At 38.1% G+C, this 25,167-nt stretch overlaps 1 protein-coding gene across 1 annotated transcript in view; it reads right to left on the reverse strand.

Moving 5' to 3' along the window:
* The window catches only part of LOC126161033 (dynein beta chain, ciliary-like), a 784,705-nt gene that overhangs the window by 436,469 nt on the left and 323,069 nt on the right, over positions 1-25,167 (reverse strand). The window contains exons 26-27 of the mRNA XM_049916954.1: positions 13,782-14,004; positions 10,243-10,409 (exon numbers count right to left, since the gene is read on the reverse strand). Coding sequence (XP_049772911.1) covers positions 10,243-10,409; positions 13,782-14,004 — 390 coding nt within the window. The remainder of the gene's footprint in view (positions 1-10,242; positions 10,410-13,781; positions 14,005-25,167) is intronic.

Below are 25,167 nucleotides of genomic sequence, written 5' to 3' on the forward strand. Positions count from 1 at the left end.
CGTGGCCAGCCTGGCTAGTTGTCCATTTCCACCCCAGGCAAGCTCAGGTGCAGAGTCAGTCAGTGTGTCACTGAAAACGGGTAAATCCCAGAGCTAGGAATTTGGACAACTGATGCTCATTTTTTGTGTTTGAGCAGAATGTGCTACCGGATATGGTAGAGTGTCAGACACACTTAAAGATGGCCAGGTTACATCTCTTTGACATTCGACAATAACTCGTATCAAATATTAATGCAAATCTGAATACATCGGCGATTTCAGATACATGAGGCACATCCAATGACACAACGACATTTCAGTATCTTTGAGACAGAAGTTAATATTTCATAGTGAATAAACATTTACACAATGAACCTAAAAAGTAACAACTTTTGAACATTCATGCTATGTCAACATATGATATCTTAGATGATAGCATTGCACTATAGCTATCATCCCTGAAAATCTACTCACACATAAAAGATGGTTGTAACTGGCAAGCTTTCAGAGGCACTGGCTCCTTCTTCAGGCAGAAGGATTGATGAGGGAGGAAGAGGGGTAAAGGAAAAGTACTGGAGAGGTCTAGGAAAAGGGGTAGATTTCGGATTTTCCTAGACCTCTCCAGTGCTTTTCGAAATCTACCCCTTTTCCTAGACCTCTCCAGTACTTTTCCTTCACCCCTCTTCCTTCCCCTTCAACTCTTCTGCATGAAGAAGGAGCCACTGGTTCCGAAAGCTAGCCAGTTACAAGTGTCTTTTATGTGTGTGTTCTTCTGCCGCTTGCTGAGTAGATTTTTTATACATATAATTAAACAATTTTGTCAATAATTGATTGTTTTCATTGTTATACCGTGCCTGAAAGCTATGTATCTGTATCTATTTTATTTATTGATTTATTATGTCTTTATATCTTTTTTATCATCCAAATGTTTGTCAGAACATTGAATTCTCCACATTTACAGCAAATGAATGTAGCATGAGTACCTCATATTTTGTCATACCTTTGCTTTTATTTAATGAATAGTTTAATATTGTGCCAGTAACTTCATTTAAATGTCAGCTGCAAGAGCTATTAAAAAACAGCTAATTTAAAAGGGTCAATTGCATGTGTTAGAGGTCACCACAATTAAAAAGAGACTCAAAAGGTGCCTCTGTCAAGAAAGCATAAATACGAGGTTTGGAACTTACCAAATAGTGGCAACTATTTATTCACCGTTGGTACAAAAGAGTTACATGTTTGCACCTGTTACTGACCTTCAAAGCGTCACCAGTGATGTGGAAGGCGTCATATACCATTAGCAGAGCCTGTTGTTGATGGTGCGAATGGAGCGGTCTCAAGTTAAGGTGATTCTCATGTACGACTGTGATGGGGTTATAATAACGCATTACGTTCCTCCACAGCAGACCGTCAGTGCACAATATTACTGTTTGTTTTTGGAGCATCACCTGCGACCAGCTTTGCAAAAGAAGTGGTGACACTTTCTGTGCAATCCACCCATCATTTTGCACGACAATGTGCGGGTGCACACAGAGCAAGCTGTGGCTGCTCTGTTCGGTCAATGGGACTGGGAAGTACCGTACCACCCACCATACTCCCTGGACTTATGTCCTTGTGACTTTGATCTGATTCCGAAGATGAAGGAACCACTTTGTGGCATTCGCTACAGAACTGTTCAAGAGATTTGAAAGGCTTAGACCACTTCTTTTGCACCAATTACAGAACAGGCTCTGCTAATGGTATACTATGCCTTCCACATCGCTGGCAATGGGTTCTACACAACACTGGTGACTACTCTGAAGGACAGTAACAGGTGAAAACATGTAACTCTTTTGTATCGGTTGTGAATAAATAGTTGGTACTATTTAAGTTCCAACCCTCATAATTGCTTAAAAAATATTTAATGACAATCTGTTGTCATTTATCATGAGCACACTTGTGCAAGAGTACTAGCGTATTTACTTATGGACAAACATTTACTTTTAATTATTGTAAGTAATCTCAGTGTGACAGAATGTTTATAACATTTCTTTATTTAAGTATTGTTGTAATATATTAGTTCAGTCTGGGAAGTGTTCATGTTGAGTCAAATCATGTCTTTAGTTCTGGAAGAAGGAAGACCTGTCTAGAGTAACATACGTGATTCAGTCGTATAGGTGCTTGTTTATGGACTGTGAATGACTGCTATCAAACTTTAACTTCTGAAGGTACTTTATATTTCAAGAGGTTTGAATGTGCTCCAGAGTAGGACACTAACGTTTGGCACTTGATTTACAGAACTGAGAAAAGACATGGTATCGGTTACCATTCTTCATATTGTGTGTGTTAATTTGTTAATCAGCATGTTAAACTTTGAACTATTTTGAGCTGGTGAATCTTTCATGTATTTTGATCAAGAAATTGACTTAATTTTGTGTGAGTCTTTGATGACTATTTAATTTGGGGACTTTGGCTACCATTTTCGTATCGTTTTCAACATAACTTTACTGCATGCAATAAGAATATTTTCTGTCTGCATTTTAACTGAATATCACAGAATAACTTCCCATTTATTTGAGATGTCTTTTCTTGAATAAACATTATTCAAAATAATTCTCTGTTGTCTACATCAATTACAGACATTATAACAGAACAACTGTTATTCATTATTCATTTTACTTTAATTTTGTATTTCTGTGCATTTAATTAATTTGCAGTTCTAGCCAATGCATAGACTGCTGACTGTAGGAACACAGCTACAGTGAAATATCTGCAGGGCATGAAAGCAGATGTGCAAGGCTCAACCCTATGACTACATCAAGCTACTCTTTTTAAACACAGCCATGCCTACACCAAATACCTAAAGTACGAATAACTAAACTCCTTCTGAACAGGCCTTGGAAGGCCCAACGGTACTGACCGGCCGCCGTGTCATCCTCAGTCCACGGGCGTCATTGGATGTGGATATGCAGGGACATGTGGTCAGCACACAGCTCTTCCAGCTGTATGTCAGTTTACGAGACTGAAGCTGCTACTTCTCAATCAAGTAGCTCCTTGCCAACAGCGCTCAGCAGACCAGATGGTCACCCATCCAAGTGCTAGCCCAGCCCAACGGCGCTTAACTTCGGTGATCTGATAGGAACGAGTGTGACCACTGTTGCAAGGCAGTTGGCGAAGTACGAATAACAGCAGGTAAAAATGCAATGGTTTGCTCGTATGGGATGCTGTTTAGGAGGAGTAACTACTCAAGCAGTACCTATTAGATGCCATTGCAATGGTTTTCTTCCCCAATATTCTGATGAAGCACGTTGATTGGGCAGATACTCTATTATTGACTTAACTTTTTTCTCTATTATTATAAGATAAACTGGAAGTCTGTGTCAATTTAATTTCTTTTCATGCAGTCTGTCTGAATTCTGAATTTGACTTAATGTCAATGTCCCACGTGACCTCAATAACTAAAGGGATTTGCCTTTGTGTGCTGCTGCTGGGCCACCTTACATTACCTACATTTACATCTACATCTATACTCTGGAAACCACCATGAGGTTCATGGCAGAGGGTACATCCCATTGTACCAGTTGTTAGGATTCATTCCTGTTCCATTCATGTATGGAGACTGGGAAGAATGATAGTTTGAATGCCTCTTTGTGAGCAGGAATTATTCTTATTTTATCCTCAGGATCCCTGTGTGAGTGATATGTAGGGGGTTGTAGTATATCCCTAGAGTAATCATTTAAAGCTGATTCTTGAAACTTTGTTAACAGACTTTCTCTGGATAGTTTACACCTGTCTTCAAGAATCTGCCATTTCAGTTAGTTATTTAGATACATGTTCCATTGATCAATCTCACGAAAACCATCATTATGATAAGGAATGCATCAAATGTATAAGAAATGCACACATGAATCACTGATTAAAAAAAAAGAAAAAAGATTACCCCACTCCCTTAAATGACACAAAATGCATATATTATACCTGTAGATTTATTTATTCCTATTCAAGAATTCATCTATGGATCTGTGGTATAGAAGGAGTTGTCAAGGAGATATGATTTCAAATTATTTTTGAAACTATTACTTCTGTCTGTCAGACATTTTATTTCATCTGGTAATTTATTAAAAAGTTTTACAGCAGCTTGTTTTACCCCTTTCTGTGGCAAAGATAGGTTAAGTAGAGGATAGTGTAAGTCTTTCTTTCTTCTGGTATTATAATCATAAATATCACTGTTGTTTTTAAGCTGGTCCATGTTGTTGAGAACAAATATCATTACTGAGTAAATGTACTGTGATGCTGTTGTGAGAATTCCTAACCTTTTAAACAGATGCCTACAACATGTGCGACTATGAGCCCCCACGCATTACTCTAACTACTTTCTTTTGAGCAGTGAATACCTTTTGCCTAAGTGTTGAGTTACACCAAAATATTATTCCGTATGAGATCAGAGAGTGAAAGTATGTGAATTATGTTAGCTTGCTAATTTCTATAGCCTCAAAATTAGCAATTATACTGATTGCAAAAGTTGCTGAACCTAGTCGCTTTACGAGAACCAAAAGATGAATTTTCTAATGAAGATTCTCATCTATATGTACACCCAAAAAATTAGTTGCTCTACCCTGGCTACTGACTTTTGTCGATGTGTTATATTTATTGAAGGAATTATACCCTTTGCAGTAGAAAATTGGATATACTGTGTTTTTTCAAAGTTCAGAGCAAGCCCATTCGCAGAAAACCGATCAATAACTTTTCCAAAGACATTATTGGAATCATTTTGTATTGGAGTTTCTTTTACTGGATGAGTAATGGCACTTGTATCAACAGCAAACAGTGTCAGCTTAGCTTCTTGTTTTAGATAAGAAGCGGGCCCACGATCGAACCCTGTGGAACATCTAATGTAATTTCACCCCAGTTAGATGAAGTGGGAAATATCCTTAAATCACTTACTTGATAAAAATAAACGTTTTGCTTCCTGTTCTGTAGATATGTCTTAAACCACTCATATGCTGTTCCATTTATACCATTGAATTGTATTTTCTGTAACATAATGTCATGGTTCACAATAAAATGCTTTGGATAAGAAACAGAAAATTCCTATCATGACATTTTACTATTTAAAGACTCTGTTATGTGGGAAGTGAAATTGTATACTGCTGTTTCAGTAGAACAGCATTTTTGACATCCCAAAGCTGATTTGCTAAGTATCCCATTACTGTAGAGATGGCTAACCACAATTGAGTACACTGTTTCCTCGACGATTTTTGAAAATGCTGTGAGCAAGGATACTGGCCAGTAATTACTGACATCTGTGGTGTCCCCTTGATTGTAGAGAGGCCTGAAAATGGCATATTTTAACCTTTCTGGGAAAATACTTATGTGACTCAGAACATCAGATGTAGCTGCTCCACATTGTTTTAAAATCTTGTTAGAGATGTCATCTACTCCAACAGAACATTTATTTTTCAAAGATTTAATGAGTTTCCTTATTTAACAAGAGGTTGTTAGATGAAATTTAATCTGAAAGGGATTTATCAAAACTGACTCACATGTACTGCCTTGGCTTTTTCTTTTGTACTATTATCACCAACCTTTTCACCTAAACTTAACAAATAGTTGTTAAATACATCAGCTACTTGTGTATTGTTGGTTAAGATGGTCTCATTCTCTTTAATAGTAATATTAGCTAGCCCAGTGGTTACTTTTCCTGTCTCTCTTCTAACAACATTCCATAGTGATTTTATTCTATTGCCTAGGTTGTTGATTTCATCTCTAACATCCATGGTGTCCCCCCCCCCCCCCCCCCCCCCCCCGACAACCTTTCTCAGTATGCTACAATAATTTTGTATAGTGTAAAATTACTTCTGAGCCTTTACTAATTATTGCTGGCTCATATAATTTTCTTTTTTATTTCTGAAGACACTTTAGTACCTGTAGTAATCCAAGGTTTCTATGAAAACTTTTTGGTGTTACGTTTAGTGATTTTTTGAGGCAACAATGTTAAAAAGGGATATAAATGTATCAAGAAATATGTTGCACTTACCATCAGCATTTAGCTATAATAGAGGGAAACATTCCATGTGGGAAAAATATATCTAAAAACAAAGATGATGTGACTTACCAAACGAAAGCGCTGGCACGTCGATAGACACAAAAACAAACACAAAAATACACACAAAATTCTAGCTTTCGCAACCAACGGTTGCTTCGTCAGGAAAGAGGGAAGGAGAGGGAAAGACCCACATCCTTTCATCTTTCCCTCTCCTTCCCTCTTTCCTGACGAAGCAACCGTTGGCTGCGAAAGCTAGAATTTTGTGTGTATGTTTGTGTGTCTGTCGACGTGCCAGCACTTTCGTTTGGTAAGTCACATCATCTTGGGAAGATGTGACTTACCAAAAGAAAGCGCTGGCAGGTCGATAGACACACAAACATACACACAAAATTCTAGCTTTCACAACCAATGGCTGCTTCGACAGGAAAAGGACAGGTATACACTCGCACACAGACACATATCTATCCGCACATACACAGACACAAGCAGACATTTGTAAAGGCAAAGAGTGTATATATATATATATATATATATATATATATATATATATATATATATATATATATATATATATATATATATATATATATATATATATATATTGGCCTTTACAAATGTCTGCTTGTGTCTGTGTATATGCGGATGGATATGTGTGTGTGTGCGAGTGTATACCTGTCCTTTTTTCCCCCTAAGGTAAGTCTTTCCGCTCCCGGGATTGGAATGACTCCTTACCCTCTCCCTTAAAACCCAAATCCTTTTGTCTTTCCTTCTCCTTCCCTCTTTCCTGATGAGGCAACCGTTGGTTGCGAAAGCTAGAATTTTGTGTGTATGTTTGTGTTTGTTTGTGTGTCTATCGACCTGCCAGCGCTTTTGTTTGGTAAGTCTCATCATCTTTCTTTTTATATATACACACACACACACACACACACACACACACACACATTGGTTGCTTCGTCAGGAAAGAGGGAAGTAAACCGAAGTCTACCATCTGCTTTACCCACAACTAAGTGGTCCACCCGCTTTACCCAGAACTGAACCTATGTGATCACGGCATTTCATATCCCTATAGAGTGCTGCACCCAGGTATTTGTATCAGTTGGCCAATCCAACAGTGGCTCATTGGTATTATAGTCACAGGATGCTATGTTTTTTTCGTTTTGTAAAGTGCAAAATTTTTCATTTCTGAACATTTAGAGCAAGTTGCCAGTTTCTGCACCATGTTGAAATATTATCAAGATCTGACTGAATATTTAAGCAGCTTCTCTCATGTAGTAGTACTTCAATATAGATAACTTCATCATCTGCAAAAATCCTGATTTTACTGATAATATTGTCTGCAAGGTCATTAATATACAACATGAAAAGCAAGGGTCCTAACACAGTTGACACTGAGGAGGCCAGTCTGTTCAAGATACCTCTTTATGTTTGAGCTCGGAGTATGTTCTAATTCTAGAACAAATCGATGCCTAGGATATGGGACAGTAATTTTGCGGATCACTTCTACTACCCTTCTGTAGACAGATGCGACCTATGCCTTTTTCCACAAACGGAACACAGTTGTTTTTTCGAGGGATCTACGATAGTTTATTGTGAGAAGAGGGGCTACTTCGGCCACAAATTCAGTATAGAAGCTGACAGAGATTCCATCAGGGCCTGCAGCTCTGTTCAGTTTTAACGATTTCAGCTGTTTCTCAACACCGCTGACACTAATGCTTATTTCATTCATCTTTTCAATGGTATGAAGATTAAATTGGGGCAATTCTCCTGGGTTTTCCTTTGTAAAGGAACATTTGAAGACAGAGTTAAGCATTTCAGCTTTTGCTTCGCTATCCTCAATTTTAGTTCCTGTCTCATTCACTAGGGACTGGACACTAACTTTGGTGCCATTAAACAATCTTTACATACGACCAGAATAACTTTGGATTTTGTAAAATGTCAGTTGACAAAATTCTGCTATGATAGTCACTGACAGCATCACACATAGCTCTCTTGACAGCCAAACAAGTTTCATTCAGCATCTCTCTATCTATAGCCCTATGCTTTGTTTTACACCTATTATGCAGCAATCTCTGTTTCTTTAGAAGTTTCATTACAGTGACTGTGTACCACGGAGGTTCCCTCCCATTATGAACTTTTCTACTGGGTACATATCGATCCAGTGTGTGGTCAACTATTCTTTTGAACTTGAGCCAGAGTTTCTCTACATGCTCCTGACCTGTGTAGAATGTTTCAAGTTCCCCACTGAGATATGGCATTACTGATTTTTTATCTAGTTTACTGAACTTATATCTCTGTCTGCTTGTTTCAGTTTCCTTTGTAGTTTGGTAATAATTGTTGCCACAACCACACCATTATCACTGATACCAGTTTTTATGTGGGCATCCTCAAAGAGGTCAGGACTATTTGTTGCCATTCCATCCAATATACACTCCTGGAAATGGAAAAAAGAACACATTGACACCGGTGTGTCAGACCCACCATACTTGCTCCGGACACTGCGAGAGGGCTGTACAAGCAATGATCACACACACGGCACAGCGGACACACCAGGAACCGCGGTGTTGGCCGTCGAATGGCGCTAGCTGCGCAGCATTTGTGCACCGCCGCCATCAGTTTGCCGTGGCATACGGAGCTCCATCACAGTCTCTAACACTGGTAGCATGCCGCGACAGCGTGGACGTGAACCGTATGTGCAGTTGACGGACTTTGAGCGAGGGCGTATAGTGGGCATGCGGGAGGCCAGATGGACGTACCGCCAAATTGCTCAACACGTGGGGCATGAGGTCTCCACAGTACATCGATGTTGTCGCCAGTGGTCGGCGGAAGGTGCATGTGCCCGTCCACCTGGGACCGGACCGCAGAGACGCACGGATGCACGCCAAGACCGTAGGATCCTACGCAGTGCCGTAGGGGACCGCACCGCCACTTCCCAGCAAATTAGGGACACTGTTGCTCCTGGGGTATCGGCGAGGACCATTCGCAACCGTCTCCATGAGGCTGGGCTACGGTCCCGCACACCGTTAGGCCGTCTTCCGCTCACGCCCCAACATCGTGCAGCCCGCCTCCAGTGGTGTCGCGACAGGCGTGAATGGAGGGATGAATGGAGACGTGTCATCTTCAGCGATGAGAGTCGCTTCTGCCTTGGTGCCAATGATGGTCGTATGCGTGTTTGGCGCCGTGCAGGTGAGCGCCACAATCAGGACTGCATACGACCGAGGCACACAGGGCCAACACCCGGCATCATGGTGTGGGGAGCGATCTCCTACACAGGCCGTACACCACTGGTGATCGTCGAGGGGACACTGAATAGTGCACGGTACATCCAAACCGTCATCGAACCTATCGTTCTACCATTCCTAGACCGGCAAGGGAACTTGCTGTTCCAACAGGACAATGCATGTCCGCATGTATCCCGTGGCACCCAACATGCTCTAGAAGGTGTAAGTCAACTACCCTGGCCAGCAAGATCTCCGGATCTGTCCCCCATTGAGCATGTTTGGGACTGGATGAAGCGTCGTCTCACGCGGTCTGCACGTCCAGCACGAACGCTGGTCCAACTGAGGCGCCAGGTGGAAATGGCATAGCAAGCCGTTCCACAGGACTACATCCAGCATCTCTACGATCGTCTCCATGGGAGAATAGCAGCCTGCATTGCTGCGAAAGGTGGATATACACTGTACTAGTGCCGACATTGTGCATTCTCTGTTGCCTGTGTCTATGTGCCTGTGGTTCTGTCAGTGTGATCATGTGATGTATCTGACCCCAGGAATGTGTCAATAAAGTTTCCCCTTCCTGGGACAATGAATTCACGGTGTTCTTATTTCAATTTCCAGGAGTGTATTTCCATCACGATTAGGGTTCCTGACTAACTGTTCTAGGTAGTTTTCAGAGAAGGCATTTAGTACAGTTTCACATGATGTCGTATCATGCCCACAACTAACAAAATTGTAATTTTCCCAATTAATTGTCGGATGATTAAAGTCTCCCTGTGGCCACTTTCTCTCTCTCTCTCTCTCTCTCTCTCTCTCTCTCTCTCTCTCTCTTCCTCCTCCCCCTTTTCCATCCTTCTCCCTCTTTTTCCACCCCTGTCCCTTTAACCTCTCCTCCCTTTCTTTCCATTGTTTCATTATTGTTATTCTCTCAACTTGAAAAGAGGTGAAATTAACTGAATCATACATCTCAGACTAAAATGAGAGTGAGTGGCAGTAAGACAACCATATCTTTTTCAGGTAAGTAATTACTTGAATAAATCCAGTTTTCGAAAATATTCTCGATACTGGTTTTGTCTCAGGTCAAATAAGTTTATTCGCTTCCTGATAAGCGTAACCTCAGCAGCCATAAGTGGAGTAACTTGTTGTTTCACAGTTACAGCAGTCTTCTTTGTAGCATTCCATCGTTCAGGCAGTTCCTAAAAATCAGAAACAAAAAAATATATTGTCCTACGCTAACTATAGAACAATAATTACTGAGGAGTAACATGATCATAGAATTTTTGTTTTTGTATGGTTAAACTACTTACCATTTTCATATAAGTGCAACAATAGCAGCAGATCTTGAGTCAAGTCACTCAATAAATACCTTAGATTGCAGTACTATTAATACTGACAGAACTGCAGACAATTCATTCTAGTATAAATGGGTAACATTCAGAACATTTCCATTAGAATATATTAACATTGGTTAGAAGCAATTTACCAAGAGGAACCAAGTGTTACCATCACTTCAATGATGGTAAATGAATACTCCTAAAACTGTAAATCTGAGCATGGGATAAAAGGTACCAGACACTACAGTCAATGATGCAAGGTTTCTAACTAGGAAAAATTATCACGTGAGCAAAGAAAATACTTGCGAGGATAAATACAGATATTACACCATATTTTGTAGGTACTTGCTGTTGATTTTCTATTATCTCTGGTATTAATTTTATACATTATCTTTCTTCCTAATGTATTTGATGTTCAACATGAAGTCCTTAGTCCAGCTTCCCAAAGCACCATACTTTAATGCATATAATATGAACAATGCACATATACTTTCACTTTGCTTGCAAAGAGAGATGATTCTAAAAGGAATCCATTACTATTTCTATCTCTCTTAACATATTTAATTTTCCTTATTATTTTATAAGTACATAATGAAAATTTCAAGATTCTATTAATCTTAGTACAGAAACATGTTTATGTGGTGAGCCAGATGGCACGAGGAGTTACTGATAATTGCTGTAGTTGTGTTTATTAGTGTCACTCTCAGTGGAACAGTCAACCTCTACTCAGTAGAAAAATGCCACCTACATACCACTTTGTAACTTAATAATTTGTCTTTTACAAGGTGTACAACCTTGCTTCCGCTGTTTTTTCCCCATCATTTGAGGCTTTAGTGAAACAAATTGGTTACACACGTATCATTCAAAGTATTTTCAATCCCGAACCACTACTTTCTCCCGTCATTTGGGCAGTGTACGGATCCCGTGTTGAAAAAATTGTTCATCTTTTGAAGCAATCCATGAATTGATCCAATTTGTGACTTCTTCATGAGATCGGAAGTGTTGGTCAGCCAGGCCATGCGCCATTGATCTAAACAGGTGATATTCAGAGGGAGCAATGACTGTAGAATATGGCGGATTGGGTAGGACTTCTCATTTTAAAATTTCCAAGTACATTTTGACCTCTTTTGCAACATGGTTTCGAGCGTTGTCGTGCTGCAAAATCACTTTATCGTGCCTCTCGCAGTATTGCAGCCATTTGTCTTTTAACGCTCTGTTCAAACGCATTAATTGCATTCGACAATGAGCACCTGTCATTGTTCACTTGGTTTTAACACCTCATAGTACCCAACCCTGAGATGGTCCCACCAAATGTGGAGCATGATCTTTGAGCCGTGAATATTTGGTTTGACTGTCAATGTGGAAGCATGGCCGGGATATCCCCATGATTTTTTGCGTTTAGGGTTATCGTAATGAACCCATTTTTCTTCCCCAGCCACAATGCAATGCAGAAATCCCTTCCGTTTTGTCTCTGAAGCAACTGTTTGCAAACACACAAATGCCGTTGAACGTCTCTTGGTTTCAGCTCACATGGGACCCAAGTTCCTTCTTTCTGAATCATGCCCATAGTCTTGGGACATTTTGAAATGGCTTGCTGTGTCACTCCCACTAATTGTGCCAATTCTTCTTGAGTTTGACACTAGTCTTCACTCAGCAATGTCTCCAAATCTGCATCTTTGAAAACATTCTCTCTTCCACCACTATGCTGGTCTATGTCGTTAAAATTACTGTTCTTGAAGCGTTGAAACCACTCATGACATGTTCTTTCACTAATAGTGTCCTTACCATATCTACTTGAGAGCACTGGATGAGATTCAGCCGCTTCTTTCTTCATACTGAAACAAAACAGTTAACACCTCTGCAAATGACGAGAATTAGGCTCATAAACTAACATTTTCAATCAAGAACAACTTTATGATGCAGCCACAAATCAACTAATGTTTGAATGAGGTTATGTTGACCTAGGTCCAAGCTAACTGCCTGACGTCTGCAATCTGTTTCTTACCGTTGTCGCCACCTATCGGCAAATGGCTGAAGCAAGTTTTACACCTTTTATTTGTAAGTTTTATCAAAAATATATTCTCTAAGTGATTTATAGAAATACATGTTCTCAAACGTTCTAGCACCACATAGCTAATATGTCTTCTTATTTATCTCAGAATGAAAGGTATCTAAATAGTAATGTTAACATCTGAATTAACTATTTTCGCCCTGCAAGATAAACTGTGTGTCACTGCATGTTGTTTTTTATTATATCAGTTGACAAGAGATGAAATGGAAATATTATAGTTAGAAATGACAAAGGTGGAAGATCTTTGTTCTAGAGGACAATATTAATATTTCTAAGATGTTGAGCCCACAACACATTTCCTGACACATGTGATGTGCTTGCAGGATTGTATTCAGTTAGTTTCCCTCTTTTCTTTTGATGGGAATTAAAAATGGCAGTGATATCAGACCTGACAGGGATCTTTTCCTTCCAAGGCATAAACTAAGGGCCACACTCTTTGGCATTTTTGAATTCATTTAAGCAATTTTGTTCTTCAGTATTTAGAAAGAGCGCACTAACACTAAGAGCTTTTTTAAATGAATTTTGAAAAGTTATTAATTGTACCAGTTTTTATTTCTCCTATGTCACTGGCATGATAATCGAAGGATTTTACTAATCTACAGTTAACTATGTAGTCTACTGGTTAGCACTACTGGCTATTGACAAAAAGATTCCTGATTTGATTCTTGGGTGTTGACCACTGCCTCATGAAGCTAAACTGCTTAATTAAAGTTTAATAGTTCAACTGACACACAAGTTATTGAAGGGACAGCACAATACCTGTTGTCTCATTAAACAGGAAGAATTTTCAAGCTTCAGTTTAAACAGCATACCACATTAGAGCAAAAATCTGTCATTATTGGCCACTCACCTGACTAATTTACAATTTTTGCATAATTTATGCAACAATAAATTGGATTGGATGCTGTTACTGCACAACTCTTTTGGAAGTAGTAAAGGGACTATCACCCAGTTACTCTAAAAACTCCCTCAGAGACCCTATTATTCTACAACTTCTATCAATGACTTCTGCCAAAAAACTTCTTCAAACTGAGTCACAGCCAAACTTCTCATATTGATATTTTTATTGTTTCTTAGAATGAAATTATCATCTGTCTAAATAATGAAGTTTTCAGTTTTTAATTTCGTAGGCTATAATATCAAGTGATCTACAAAAAACCTACCTGTAGCTGTAAGTACACTTCTTCTGAAAATTCAACATCATATGTCTTTAGCAGATCAATCATTTCCTTAATAGGCTCAAACATTTCATCAGTTTTCGGTGTCCTTTCCTTTACATGAAACAGGTACCCCATTACTTTGAGAAGACCATCATAGTCCCCTTCCAAAACTGGCTGCAGGAGACCATTATCTGCTTCATCAATAAAGTCATTTAGCTCTTGAAGGCTGAAAATATGCAACCAATAAATTATACATTGTGTGAACCACACTGGTTCAAAATGTAAATAAGAATTATAGTTATCTTGTAAGAATTGAGCAACCAGCAATGTACACACATCAAAAAAAGTTTTGCATCACCCCAGTTCCCAGATCTCCTAAAGATAAATGTTGACTGTGGATATTTTATCACAGACAGTCCCTTTGACTGTTTTGTAATGTCACTAAACCTACACAAAGATGCAAACAACCATGCTTGAGCAGCGCTAATTAGACAGAAATGGTCTGACAGCCAATCAGTTCCAGTCATTCCACCAAGAAGGAGGTACAGGACTCATGTTGTTTGTAGTTCAACCATGCTTAGACAGTCAATCACGTCCGCATTGTTACTTTGTGCCTGGAAGGGCTCTCAACAAGGGAAGTGTCCAGGCATCCCGGAGCGTACCAAAGTGATGCTGTTCGGACATGGAGGAGATACAGAGAGACAGGAACTTTCAATGACATGCCTCACTTAGGTGGATGACTGCTACCTAGGAATTATGGCTCTGTAGAACACTGAGAGCACAGCCATCATGCTGAATAATGGTTTTCGTACAGCCACAGGACATTGTGTTATGACTCAAACTGCACAGTAGGCTGCATGATACGCAACTTCACTCCCAACATCCATGGTAGGTCCATCTTTGCAACCACGACATTATGCACCGCAGTACATTTGGGCCCAACAACATGCCAAAAGGACCGCTCAGGATTGGCAGCATGTCCTCTTCACCTATGAGTGTCGCATATGCCTTCAACCAGACAATCGTCGGAGACGTGTTTGGAGGGAACCCAGTCAGGCTGAACACCTTAGACACACTGTCCAGCAAGTGCAGAAAGGTGGAGGTTCCCTGCTGTTTTGGGGTGGCAGTATGTGGGGCCGACATATGCCGCTGGTGGTCATGGAAGGCGCCATAATGGCTGTATTATACATGAATGCCATCCTCCGACCGATAGTGCAACCAAATCGGCAGCATATTGGAGAGGCATTTGTCTTCACGTACGACAACTCGCAACCCCATCATGCACATCTTGTGAATGACTTCCTTCAGGATAATGCTGTCGCACGACTAGAGTGGCCAGCATGTTCTCCAGACATGAAGCCTATTGAACGTGCCTGGGATAGATTGAAAAGGAAAGTTTGTGAACAATGTGACCCACCAACCTCTCTGAGGGATCTATGCTGAATCGCCATTGAGGAGTGGGACAATTTGGACCAACAGTGCCTTGATGAACCTGTGGATAGTATGCCACAACAAATACAGGCATACATCAATGCAAGAGGATGTGCTACTGGGTATCAGAGGTACCGGAGTGTACAGCAATCTGGACCACCACCTCTGTATGGTGGTACAACATGCAATGTGTGGTTTTCATTAGCAATAAAAAGGGCGGAAAGGGCGGAAATGTTTATGTTGATCTCTATTCCAATTTTTTGTTCAGGTTCCGGAGCTCTTGGAACTGAGGTGATGCAAAACTTTTTTGATGTGTGTACATAAACAACAGTGGGCTGAGTAACCACAAAATATGTACATTAAGATGTCCAAATCATGGCATATTGAGACAGAATTGTTGGGTGGTACCTACCTTCAGCAGGCAAAATTCCCTAGTACTGCTGATAGACATCTCCTTTTTCATCTTTGGCTACCCTCATCCTCATTACAGGTGGGTCTCTCTCATCCTGGGGTCTGAGAGACTCACCCTTCTTTTTTAACCTCTCCCAGCCCATCCCACTCTGATTCTCATCCCCACCCCCAGGAGAGGACCTAATTATTCAGAAAGCTAGGATAGTGTCATGTACTTTTACATGTGTCTATTAGTAGTGCTAGGAGGTATCTGTCTTCTGAAAATAATTAATGGCCACCAAATATGTCTCATAATTTTTTTTTTCTTTTTTTCCCTGACTGGACTTTTCTGTTCATAAAATTAAAATGTTTAAAAAAAAGTTTTCCACTACAGCAGACAAATTTAACTTTTATTTTCTTGAAGGAAAGACGGCAGAACAGGAAATTAGGAATATTGTTAGTGGATGTTCTTCCTTAGCTGCTATTTCAAATTTATTTATCATGTAGATAAATTCCATCTTTTGCAACTGATCTTTTGTGAAAAACAGAATTTTTCTTATCTACATGATAAATATAATGAAAATAATTAAAGTGCTGCTCAATGCCCTGTTGGTGAAAAGGTCTTTACAGTAGAGCAATAGCTTTGACAGGACAGGGATAGGGAACATTATTAGTGATTTCTTTTCACCCAAAAAGCACCCAGGCATTTATCTTTATCAATGTAAGTAAATTACAGAAAAAAATTAGTCTGGATGACAGACAAGATTTGACTCCTGTTCCTCTGGAACTCAATACCCCCAACAATTATCATCTTGCTCAGTAAGCAAGAATAACAGCACTGCCTAATTTTACTGTTGGTAAGTACAATATTAAGTTCATGTACTATATGTAAAATGCTTCCATTTAACTCTTAGTCTGTTTTATAGTATTTAGAGTAATTCAAATATATCACTGGGAAGCTGCAGCACCAACCATAACCAAGAAACTACCATCGTACCTTTCTCCTAATATTGACCATAATTAATAGTTCAGAGATGACTGGGCAGATGCAGCTGGTTGTGCATTTGTTTGACAGGTGATGGCATGGCGTGAGTCCTGACACAGGTGTGCAAGCTCACGAGGAGGTGGCATATGGAGCTGCTTGTTTTACCAGCTGACAACAGATCAATGCCTCCTGGGTGTTGGCAAAATATGGGTACAACAAAGTAAGCTGGCTCCGATAAGTGCAGCAGGTTGTCTGAAGGGTTACTGCAACTGATTTTTCCCAGGCAAAAGTCTGTTGCTGGCCTGCACATGAGGTAAGGATGCCACCGTGGCACAAACTCAGAAGCTGCATATATTTCACGGTGACCACATGAGTAAAATCCTTATTAATAATTACAGAGAATAGGTACTGGTGCCACACATGAATGAGAGAAACGAGGCATGGAAGCATGCCTAAACACTCACTTTGTAGATACAATAGTGCTTTATACATTGATGTTGAAAGAGATAAATGCACCTAATATCTCTGAAAATTAATAACTTCTAGACTCTTTCAGCAATGAAGTGTCGAAAGATAGTGCTTGATGAGAAATATTGAAAAACCAGCTTCAGAATTTCTATTCAAACAATACAATTTGAGTTACAAGCCAGAATGCTGATTCCAAGGATTACAAATGCATTTTAGTACAAAATCAACTGCAAAACAATAAATGTAGAGCCAATATTAGGCTGCAATAAATATCTGTAGACATTTAATTATCATCAGATTTAATACAGACAATATTTAATATTAAATACTGTAATGTTAATGTTAACTATTTCACTGAATAAGAAGCAAACAGCACAAACACTGAGGACCCTAGCAAAAAGACTAATGTCATTATGGAGAAACCATTGAAATTCTAACCCTAACTCATGTATAACACTTACGGTTAATATGCAACCAATGAAAGACATTATGATGGATTTTTTGATAAAGAGGCAATGGAACAGATATGTTTTAACAGCCCTAAGGAATCAGTACGCACGTGGAGGTCATCTAAAGTATTTACATGTGTAATTTTTATCATAATATGTACAGTACGTGAAATCAAACAGCATAATCCTGGCACATTGGATCAGTGAACACAGCTGTTGGTTAAAAATTTACAGCAATCAACAGAAATTTTATTTCCACCTGACTTCATCTTGGTAAATGTGAAATGCCAATTATCTTTAGTGCATCAAAATATTCGAGGGCTTAGAAGTAAAATTAATGAACTACTTGTGTGCATTGATGAATTAGAGTCATCGAACCCAGTTGATACAATCTGCCTCTCTGAACATCATGTGACCACTGGTATAGATATGTTAAACCTTACAGAATTTAAGTTAGCCTCCTACTTCTGTAGACAAAAGATGGAGAAAGGTGGAGTTGCCACATTTGTTAAAAACAGATTTAAATTTAAGAATATTGACATTAATAAATTTTCCTTAGAGCAGCACTTAGAAGCATAGGCAATGTAGATAGAATTTCATAATAGGTCCTTTATAATGGTAGCCATATACAGAGCACCTGTTTATAAACGGTCTTGAAGATTTATTACCTCATCTAAAATTAAAAAACAAAGAACTAGTGGTTGCTGCTGATTTTAATATAGATGTCTTGAAAAACACTGTCAGTGAACAGTTACTGAAATCAGTTACATTGTCATTCAATTTAATTTCTACTGTAAATTTCCCAACTACGGTATACAATTGTTCTAAGACTGCCATTGATAATATATTTATAGACGATTCTAGGCAACTAAGCCACATTACAAAACCAATAGTATATGGGCTATCTGACCATGACATGCAACACCTAACATTAAATTTTGAAAATTGTCAGGGTAAAACATCTATCAGAACTGAGTACAGAAGGCCAATGAAACAGTCAAAAACTGAGAAATTTAGGAGGTTGCTCAAAGAAATTAATTGGATGGATGTTTACAGCATCCAAGACACAAATGGAAAATACAAAACATTCATTAATAAAGTTAGCACCTTATTTGAAAATTGTTTTCCCCTGAATGTAACTCAAATTGAGCAGAAGTCTAATAAGAAACCATGGATCACACAAGGGATAAACATATCATGTGAGACAAAAAGGAAACTCTATCTGATACGTAGAGACACCTTTGATACTAGCATTATAGCTCATTACAAAAATTATTGCAAAATATTGAAGAAGGTTATCCAGAAATCTAAACACCTGCATTGTGAGAAGAAGATAAATACATCCAGCAATAAAATGAAAACAATATGGGATATCGTTAAGTCAGACACAGGTAGGACCAGATATGAGGAGGAACAAATAGAACTAAAAATTAATGAAACCCTGGTAAAAAACGCATGTTATGTTGCAAACCATTTAAACAAGTATTTTGTCTCTGTTACTGATAGCATGGGGTTGACAGGTTCAGTAAATAATGCAATGGAATATCTGAGACCAGTGCACACAAGCAATCTCAGTAAAATGGAATTGACACATAGAATAGAATCCATCATAAAGTCCTTGAAATCAAAGCATTCTAGTGGTTATGATAACATATCAACAAAGTTAATAAAAGAGTGTTCATGTGAGCTTAGTCATATCTTAAGTTATTTGTGTAATCAATCACCTGTCACAGGAACATTCCCAGACTGGCTGAAATATGTTGAAGTTATACCTCTCCACAAGAAAGGGGACAAAGAAATGCCATCAAATTACCGACCGATCACACTTTTGCCAGGTTTCTCAAAAATCTTTGAAAAGGTTGTGTTCAAGTGTCTACTTAAGAACCTCAGTGAAAATAACATACTGTCAAAGTCACAGTTTGGGTTTCGTAAGGGTTCTGATATTGAGAAAGCTATTTACACCTACAGCGAAAATGTCCTTAATTCATTGGACAACAAATTAGAGGCAACTGGCATATTCTGTGACCTGTCAAAGGCATTTGACTGTGTGAATCACAGCATTCTTTTAAGTAAATTAAAATATTATGGCGTCACTGGTAGTGCTGCAAAGTGGTTTCAGTCATATCTTACTAATAGCAAACAACGGGTGTCATTATGTAACACTTCAGCAGTAGGCAATCAGACATAATCTGACTGGGAAGAAATTACTTGTGCAAGGTTCCATACTAGGTCCACTACTGTTTTTTGTGTATATTAATGACCTGTCATCTGTTACATTACCAGATGCCAAGTTTGTCTTATTTGCAAATGATACAAACACTGAAATAAATAGTAAATCAAATATAAATTTAGAAAGGGCAGCTAATCAAATTTTTGCTGACATTAATAAGTGGTTCACAGCCAATTCACTGTCATTAAACTTTGAAAAGACCCTATATGCAGTTCAGAACTTCCAAGAGATTTCCTTCTGGTGTGTTTATTAAATATGATGACATGGAAATAGGAGAAGTTGTGAGTGTAAAATTCTTGGGATTACAACTTGACAATAAATTCAGTTGGGAGCAACATACTAACGAACTGCTAAGGCGCCTAAACAAGTCTGTGTTTCCAATGCAAATGATGTCAGACATAGGAGATATAAATATAAAAAAACTGGCATATTTTGCTTATTTTCACTCCATTATGTCATATGGTATCATATTTTGGGGTAACTCCACAAACAGAGAAAAAAATTTTAGAGTACAGAAGTGTATAATAAGAGTAATGAGTAGTGTAAATCCAAGAACATCATGTCGAAACCTATTCAAAGAATTTGGCATATTAACAACAGCTTCTCAGTATATTTATTCCTTAATCAAGTTTGTTGTACAAAATACGTCTATTTTTCCAACTAACTGCTTAGTACACAGTATCAATACTAGGAATAAGAACAATTACATAAATATTTAAAATCACTTACTCTTGCACAGAAAAGAGTTCATTATTCAGAAATGCATGTTTTCAATAATTTACCAGCAACCATTAAGAGTTTAGTTTCAGACAAGGCACAATTTAAATATAATTTACAAGAATTTTTGGTGACCAACTCCTTTTATTCCATCCATGGGTTTCTCAACAAGTGCAGTAGACGGTTTTAATGAAAATTTATTATACTTTACTTTTTTGACAATACTTGGTTGCAACAGCCAAGTAACTAGCTCCTGTGTGAATGATGGATGTATGGAAAGCAGATGTAAGTCTTAAGTCTGTAAATAGTGGAAGTTTTAAATAAATCTTGTACATAATCTGACTGTTTTTCACTGAGGATCACTGAAATGAATAATTTACTTTAATTTTTGACAATACTTGGTTGTAATAGCCAAGAAACTAGCAAATGTTTGAATGATTGATTTAATGAAAGCAGATGTAAGTATTAAACCTGTACATATTAGAAGTTTAAATTTAATACATGTACATAATTTTACTTTTTATTGACTGAGGATCATTAAAATTAATGAAACTCAAGTTTTTCTAATTACATTTTTGTAATGTGTTTATCTGACATGTTCCATACCCAGGAGGATTCCCTCTTTTATGGGTCTATGGAATGAATAATTAATCTAATCTAACCTAATTCTGTGGGTTTTGCAATGACAGATCAAGTCTATACAAGGGCAGTGGCCATGTTAGCCTGAAGTAGTTCACAATGAGAGGTCAGCGATTATCAATGTGTCCTACTTAGTGGCATGTCAGTCATGATTGAAGCTTTTAAAATTTATCAGGCAACAAGATTAGCGGCTGTAGAATTTCTGTGTGAGTTCAGAAACTTATAGAAAATTTTCAAAAGTTGCACTTGTGTTCTTTAACTATGAAAAGACAGCAGAGCAGTGTTTGAACTATGGAATTTCTGAATAGGTTCATGGACTCAGAACGGGAGTGTTGTCTTTAGAGACATGTGACTCTTCAGCATAGGTTTGTAGATTTTGAGGAGTTATTCAGAACTGATTTTTTAATTTAATTTTAGACAGCAGTGTGGTGTGCCACACTTAGTTTTGACCAAGCTGGTGAATCAAGCTGCCGTTGCTCCCAATGTTTTAAGTAAGGACTGAAAAATATATTCATTACTAACCATGGCTCAGCTTGTGTTAAGGATATTTATTTGTTTCACAAACCATAACCCTATCTGCAATTTAATCAAGCTATACAAAGTTACCAGAACAGTAACAGGGTAATGCGACAGGTGTGTGGCCGTTTCATATACATATGCAAAGTAAATAAACTTCAGAAATTAGTCACACACTTAGTTAATCCTTTTGACTTACAGATACAGTGTGAGGAAGGATTAATGTTTCACGCAGTTTAAAATAAACAATACCTTTATATTTGCCATACTGAGCTTCATATTTTTGATTTTATTAGGACAGATGGTATACCATGCTAAAATTATGGAAAAAAACAAGCACAGCAATACTAAAAGAAGCATTTTACAGAAAAAAGAAAATTTTCTGTGGGTCCTTTTATAAGTAGCAAAGTGAAAGGTTAGTGAAGTGTTTTGTGTGGAGATGAATCTGGAGGAAGACAGTGACAACTGGAAAGGTAAAATAAGGTATTTGGAGGTACTTAAAAGGGTGCTGAAGAAGGTGAGTTAAAAAGGACAATCAAAAGAAGAAAAAGACGTTGGCTGTGGCATATAATAACAGACTGCATATAAAGAATGCTTTAGCAGGAAAGTGATTGGACTCGACACAAACGGACTGAGAAAATATCATCTAGCTGATGACTTAGAGACAGATTTGATATAATGAAAATTGAAAAGGATTACACGGAAGGGAAAAAATGAAAAATGATTAACTTAGTATCACAGACCTGCCTTGTGACAGAACACACAATGATAATTGTGATGTACTACACATCAAAATTTCTATATACATTGCAAATGAGCGTTTGTGACATTTTCAAGCTATCCCGACAGCCCAAAAAGTTTCAAGACTGGGTAAATAAAAATAGAAGATAGTAGTATTCAGTCCTTCACTTAAATTACTGTACTATGTCATTGCGTTGTAGGCTGGCATCAGTAACACCAAGTGTCACCGACCTGCGATGATTTTCTCCAGAAAAGAATTGTCCACTTTCGCATTCCACTGAAGTCGTAGCAAGCAAACACGCATCGTTATTTTTATTAAGGAGTCAAGGTGTGTGGGACAAATTTTGCACACATTTTTCTCTTCTTTGAAACATTCTGACGAATGTCTTAAACATTTCATTAGGTGTTCCTTCAGTGTGATTTGGGACACAACAACACTGACACACTATGGCTGCATGTCCACTACTTAACACTGCCTGCTCACAACTGACTGGAAAATCTGTTGTTTACAATTGTTAGTACAAGCTGCCACCATAGATACTGTGCTAACGTAGCTTATACGCCTTGAATAAAATCAGTTTTGGAATGTTTTGTAAGGACGGTATATGTGCAGGACCAAATCTAGAACACAGGCAGCGTACTTTCTGAGCAATTGAGGCACCTAAAGTCATTTCGTAGGACAACTCAAAGCTTAAACATGCCACCAGCTTTTCTAAATTCTGTAGTAACACTCTGGGGAAATTATATAACTAAAAAGTTATCCAAGCCAGAAAAAAAATTGGCTGAATCCAACAAAGGAAAAATCCTACTTGCTAGGCAGCACTTGACACAGGAAAGTGAACCATGTCAAAAAACAATTGTTTAAGATCATTTACACACAAAATTCTGTGGAAAATATATGGACTGATGTGGGAGACAAATAACAATATAATAAGATATAATTCCCTTATGTGTAACACTAAAAGCTATGGGTTTTAGACACAGCATAATCCGTATTCACTTCAGGCAGGGGGATTACCTTCATAGTCTCGGATGTTATTGAATTTAGCTACGTAAGACACACATATTTTTTTGTTTTCTCCAAAAAACTTCCTGCCCCGAGATACAGGCCTCCAAAGATGGCACTGCGAACACCATTTCAAAGATGTGAATTTTGGAAAAAAATTTAAAATGCTGTATCTCTGTACAGTTCTAGATATTTTGTTCTAGTTTTTTTATTTATGATTACTATGGTGTCCTCAGTTTGGACATATATGTGAAAGTTCTTTTATTGTTGCCTTTTGAACTTTTTTTATAATTTACAGAAAAAAAATCTTGTCAGTTTCTTTGTCATGGTTGTTCACTGCAGGTTTCTATATTGTAGTTGTTCAGTGCTAATTTGTTTACTGAAGAGCCTTCTAAGAAATCTGAGACCACCCAACGAGTTCTATGTTTTCATGAGGAATTTGCCAGTTGACACAGATGCAGTGTGTTCTGTGAAAAGAACGGTTTGAAATGTCTTCTGACTGGGGCCACAGGAGAGTGAAGTGTGCTGACTATTTGCTTATCCATAAAAGAGGGATATATAAGACAAACAAAAGAACAGACTTTGTTGAGGTTGGGAATAAGTGTTCTCATGTGAAGACTCTGTTTCAAAGTGAAGATGTTTCCAGCGACAACTTTTTGTATTCTAACCGTTTTGACATAATAATAGTAGCTGAACAAGGTGACGCCTCCCATGATGCAGATGATGCAGTCTGATGATGCAGTTTGATGATGGTTCAGAAATAAAATTGAAAGATAAAACTTCCTTCCTTGGTGTAATGTTAGATCAGCATCTCTCTTGGGAGAATCATATCGATTTCTTATGCCAAAAACTTAGTAAATCAATTTATGCAATGTGGACAATGTTACAATTTCTTAAACATGAGCAAATGAGTATAATCTACTGTGGTATGTATCCATACCTCACATATGGAATTGAAGTATGGGGATGTGCTGCTGCCAAGCATGTAAACAGGGTATTCATCCTTCAAAAAAAGACAGTTAGGATCATGTGTAAGCTTAGATATAATGAGTCTTGCAAAGCAATTTTTAAAATTAAGGCTACTAACACCCCAACACTATATATTTATAAAACTGTTCAGCTGATGCTAAAATACAAGCAGTACAATCATCTAAATAGAGAAGTGCACATGTACAATACTAGGAGGGACGATGATTATCATCTGGAAAGAAATAATACAAAAAGTGCAGACAAGAGCCCCTATTACATGGGGATCAAATTTTATAACAAACTTCCAAAAAAAAATTAAAAAGATTAAGTGGAAGCTGCCTTGAAGAAGTTCCTCAGCAACAAGTGTTTTTATAGCATTAAGGAATTCCTCTCAGAGGAGTAGAATACTTTCATCTGTATAAATAGTATTTACATGTACAAAAAAATAGCAACATAATGTTTTATCTGTCAGATCTTTTGTATATAATTGTTTCCCACAATGTTATAAGGGGAAATGATCAATATGTAAACTATCCAAAACAAATCCTTGTATTTGTCCATGGAGAATAATTAAAAATAAATAAATGTAGATTTTGCATCAATAGAGGAATAATTAAATACCCTGAATCAACAACTACAGAGGTAGGTGTTAGTCCTGTTAAGAAACCGTGGTCAGTGAAGTCAAGTCATAAGGTCTATGCATCAAGAAAGCACAGAGAAATCACTAATGCTATGGATGAAAACACTACAGCAAAACTGACCACACTCTTCAAGGTAGAGGGCCCATTGAGTTCCCTTCATGGTCGCCACATCTAACACTTATGGACTTTTACTTGTGGGGAACTGTG

This window comes from Schistocerca cancellata, chromosome 2, assembly GCF_023864275.1.
Source record: "Schistocerca cancellata isolate TAMUIC-IGC-003103 chromosome 2, iqSchCanc2.1, whole genome shotgun sequence".
Classification (NCBI taxonomy): domain Eukaryota; kingdom Metazoa; phylum Arthropoda; class Insecta; order Orthoptera; family Acrididae; genus Schistocerca; species Schistocerca cancellata.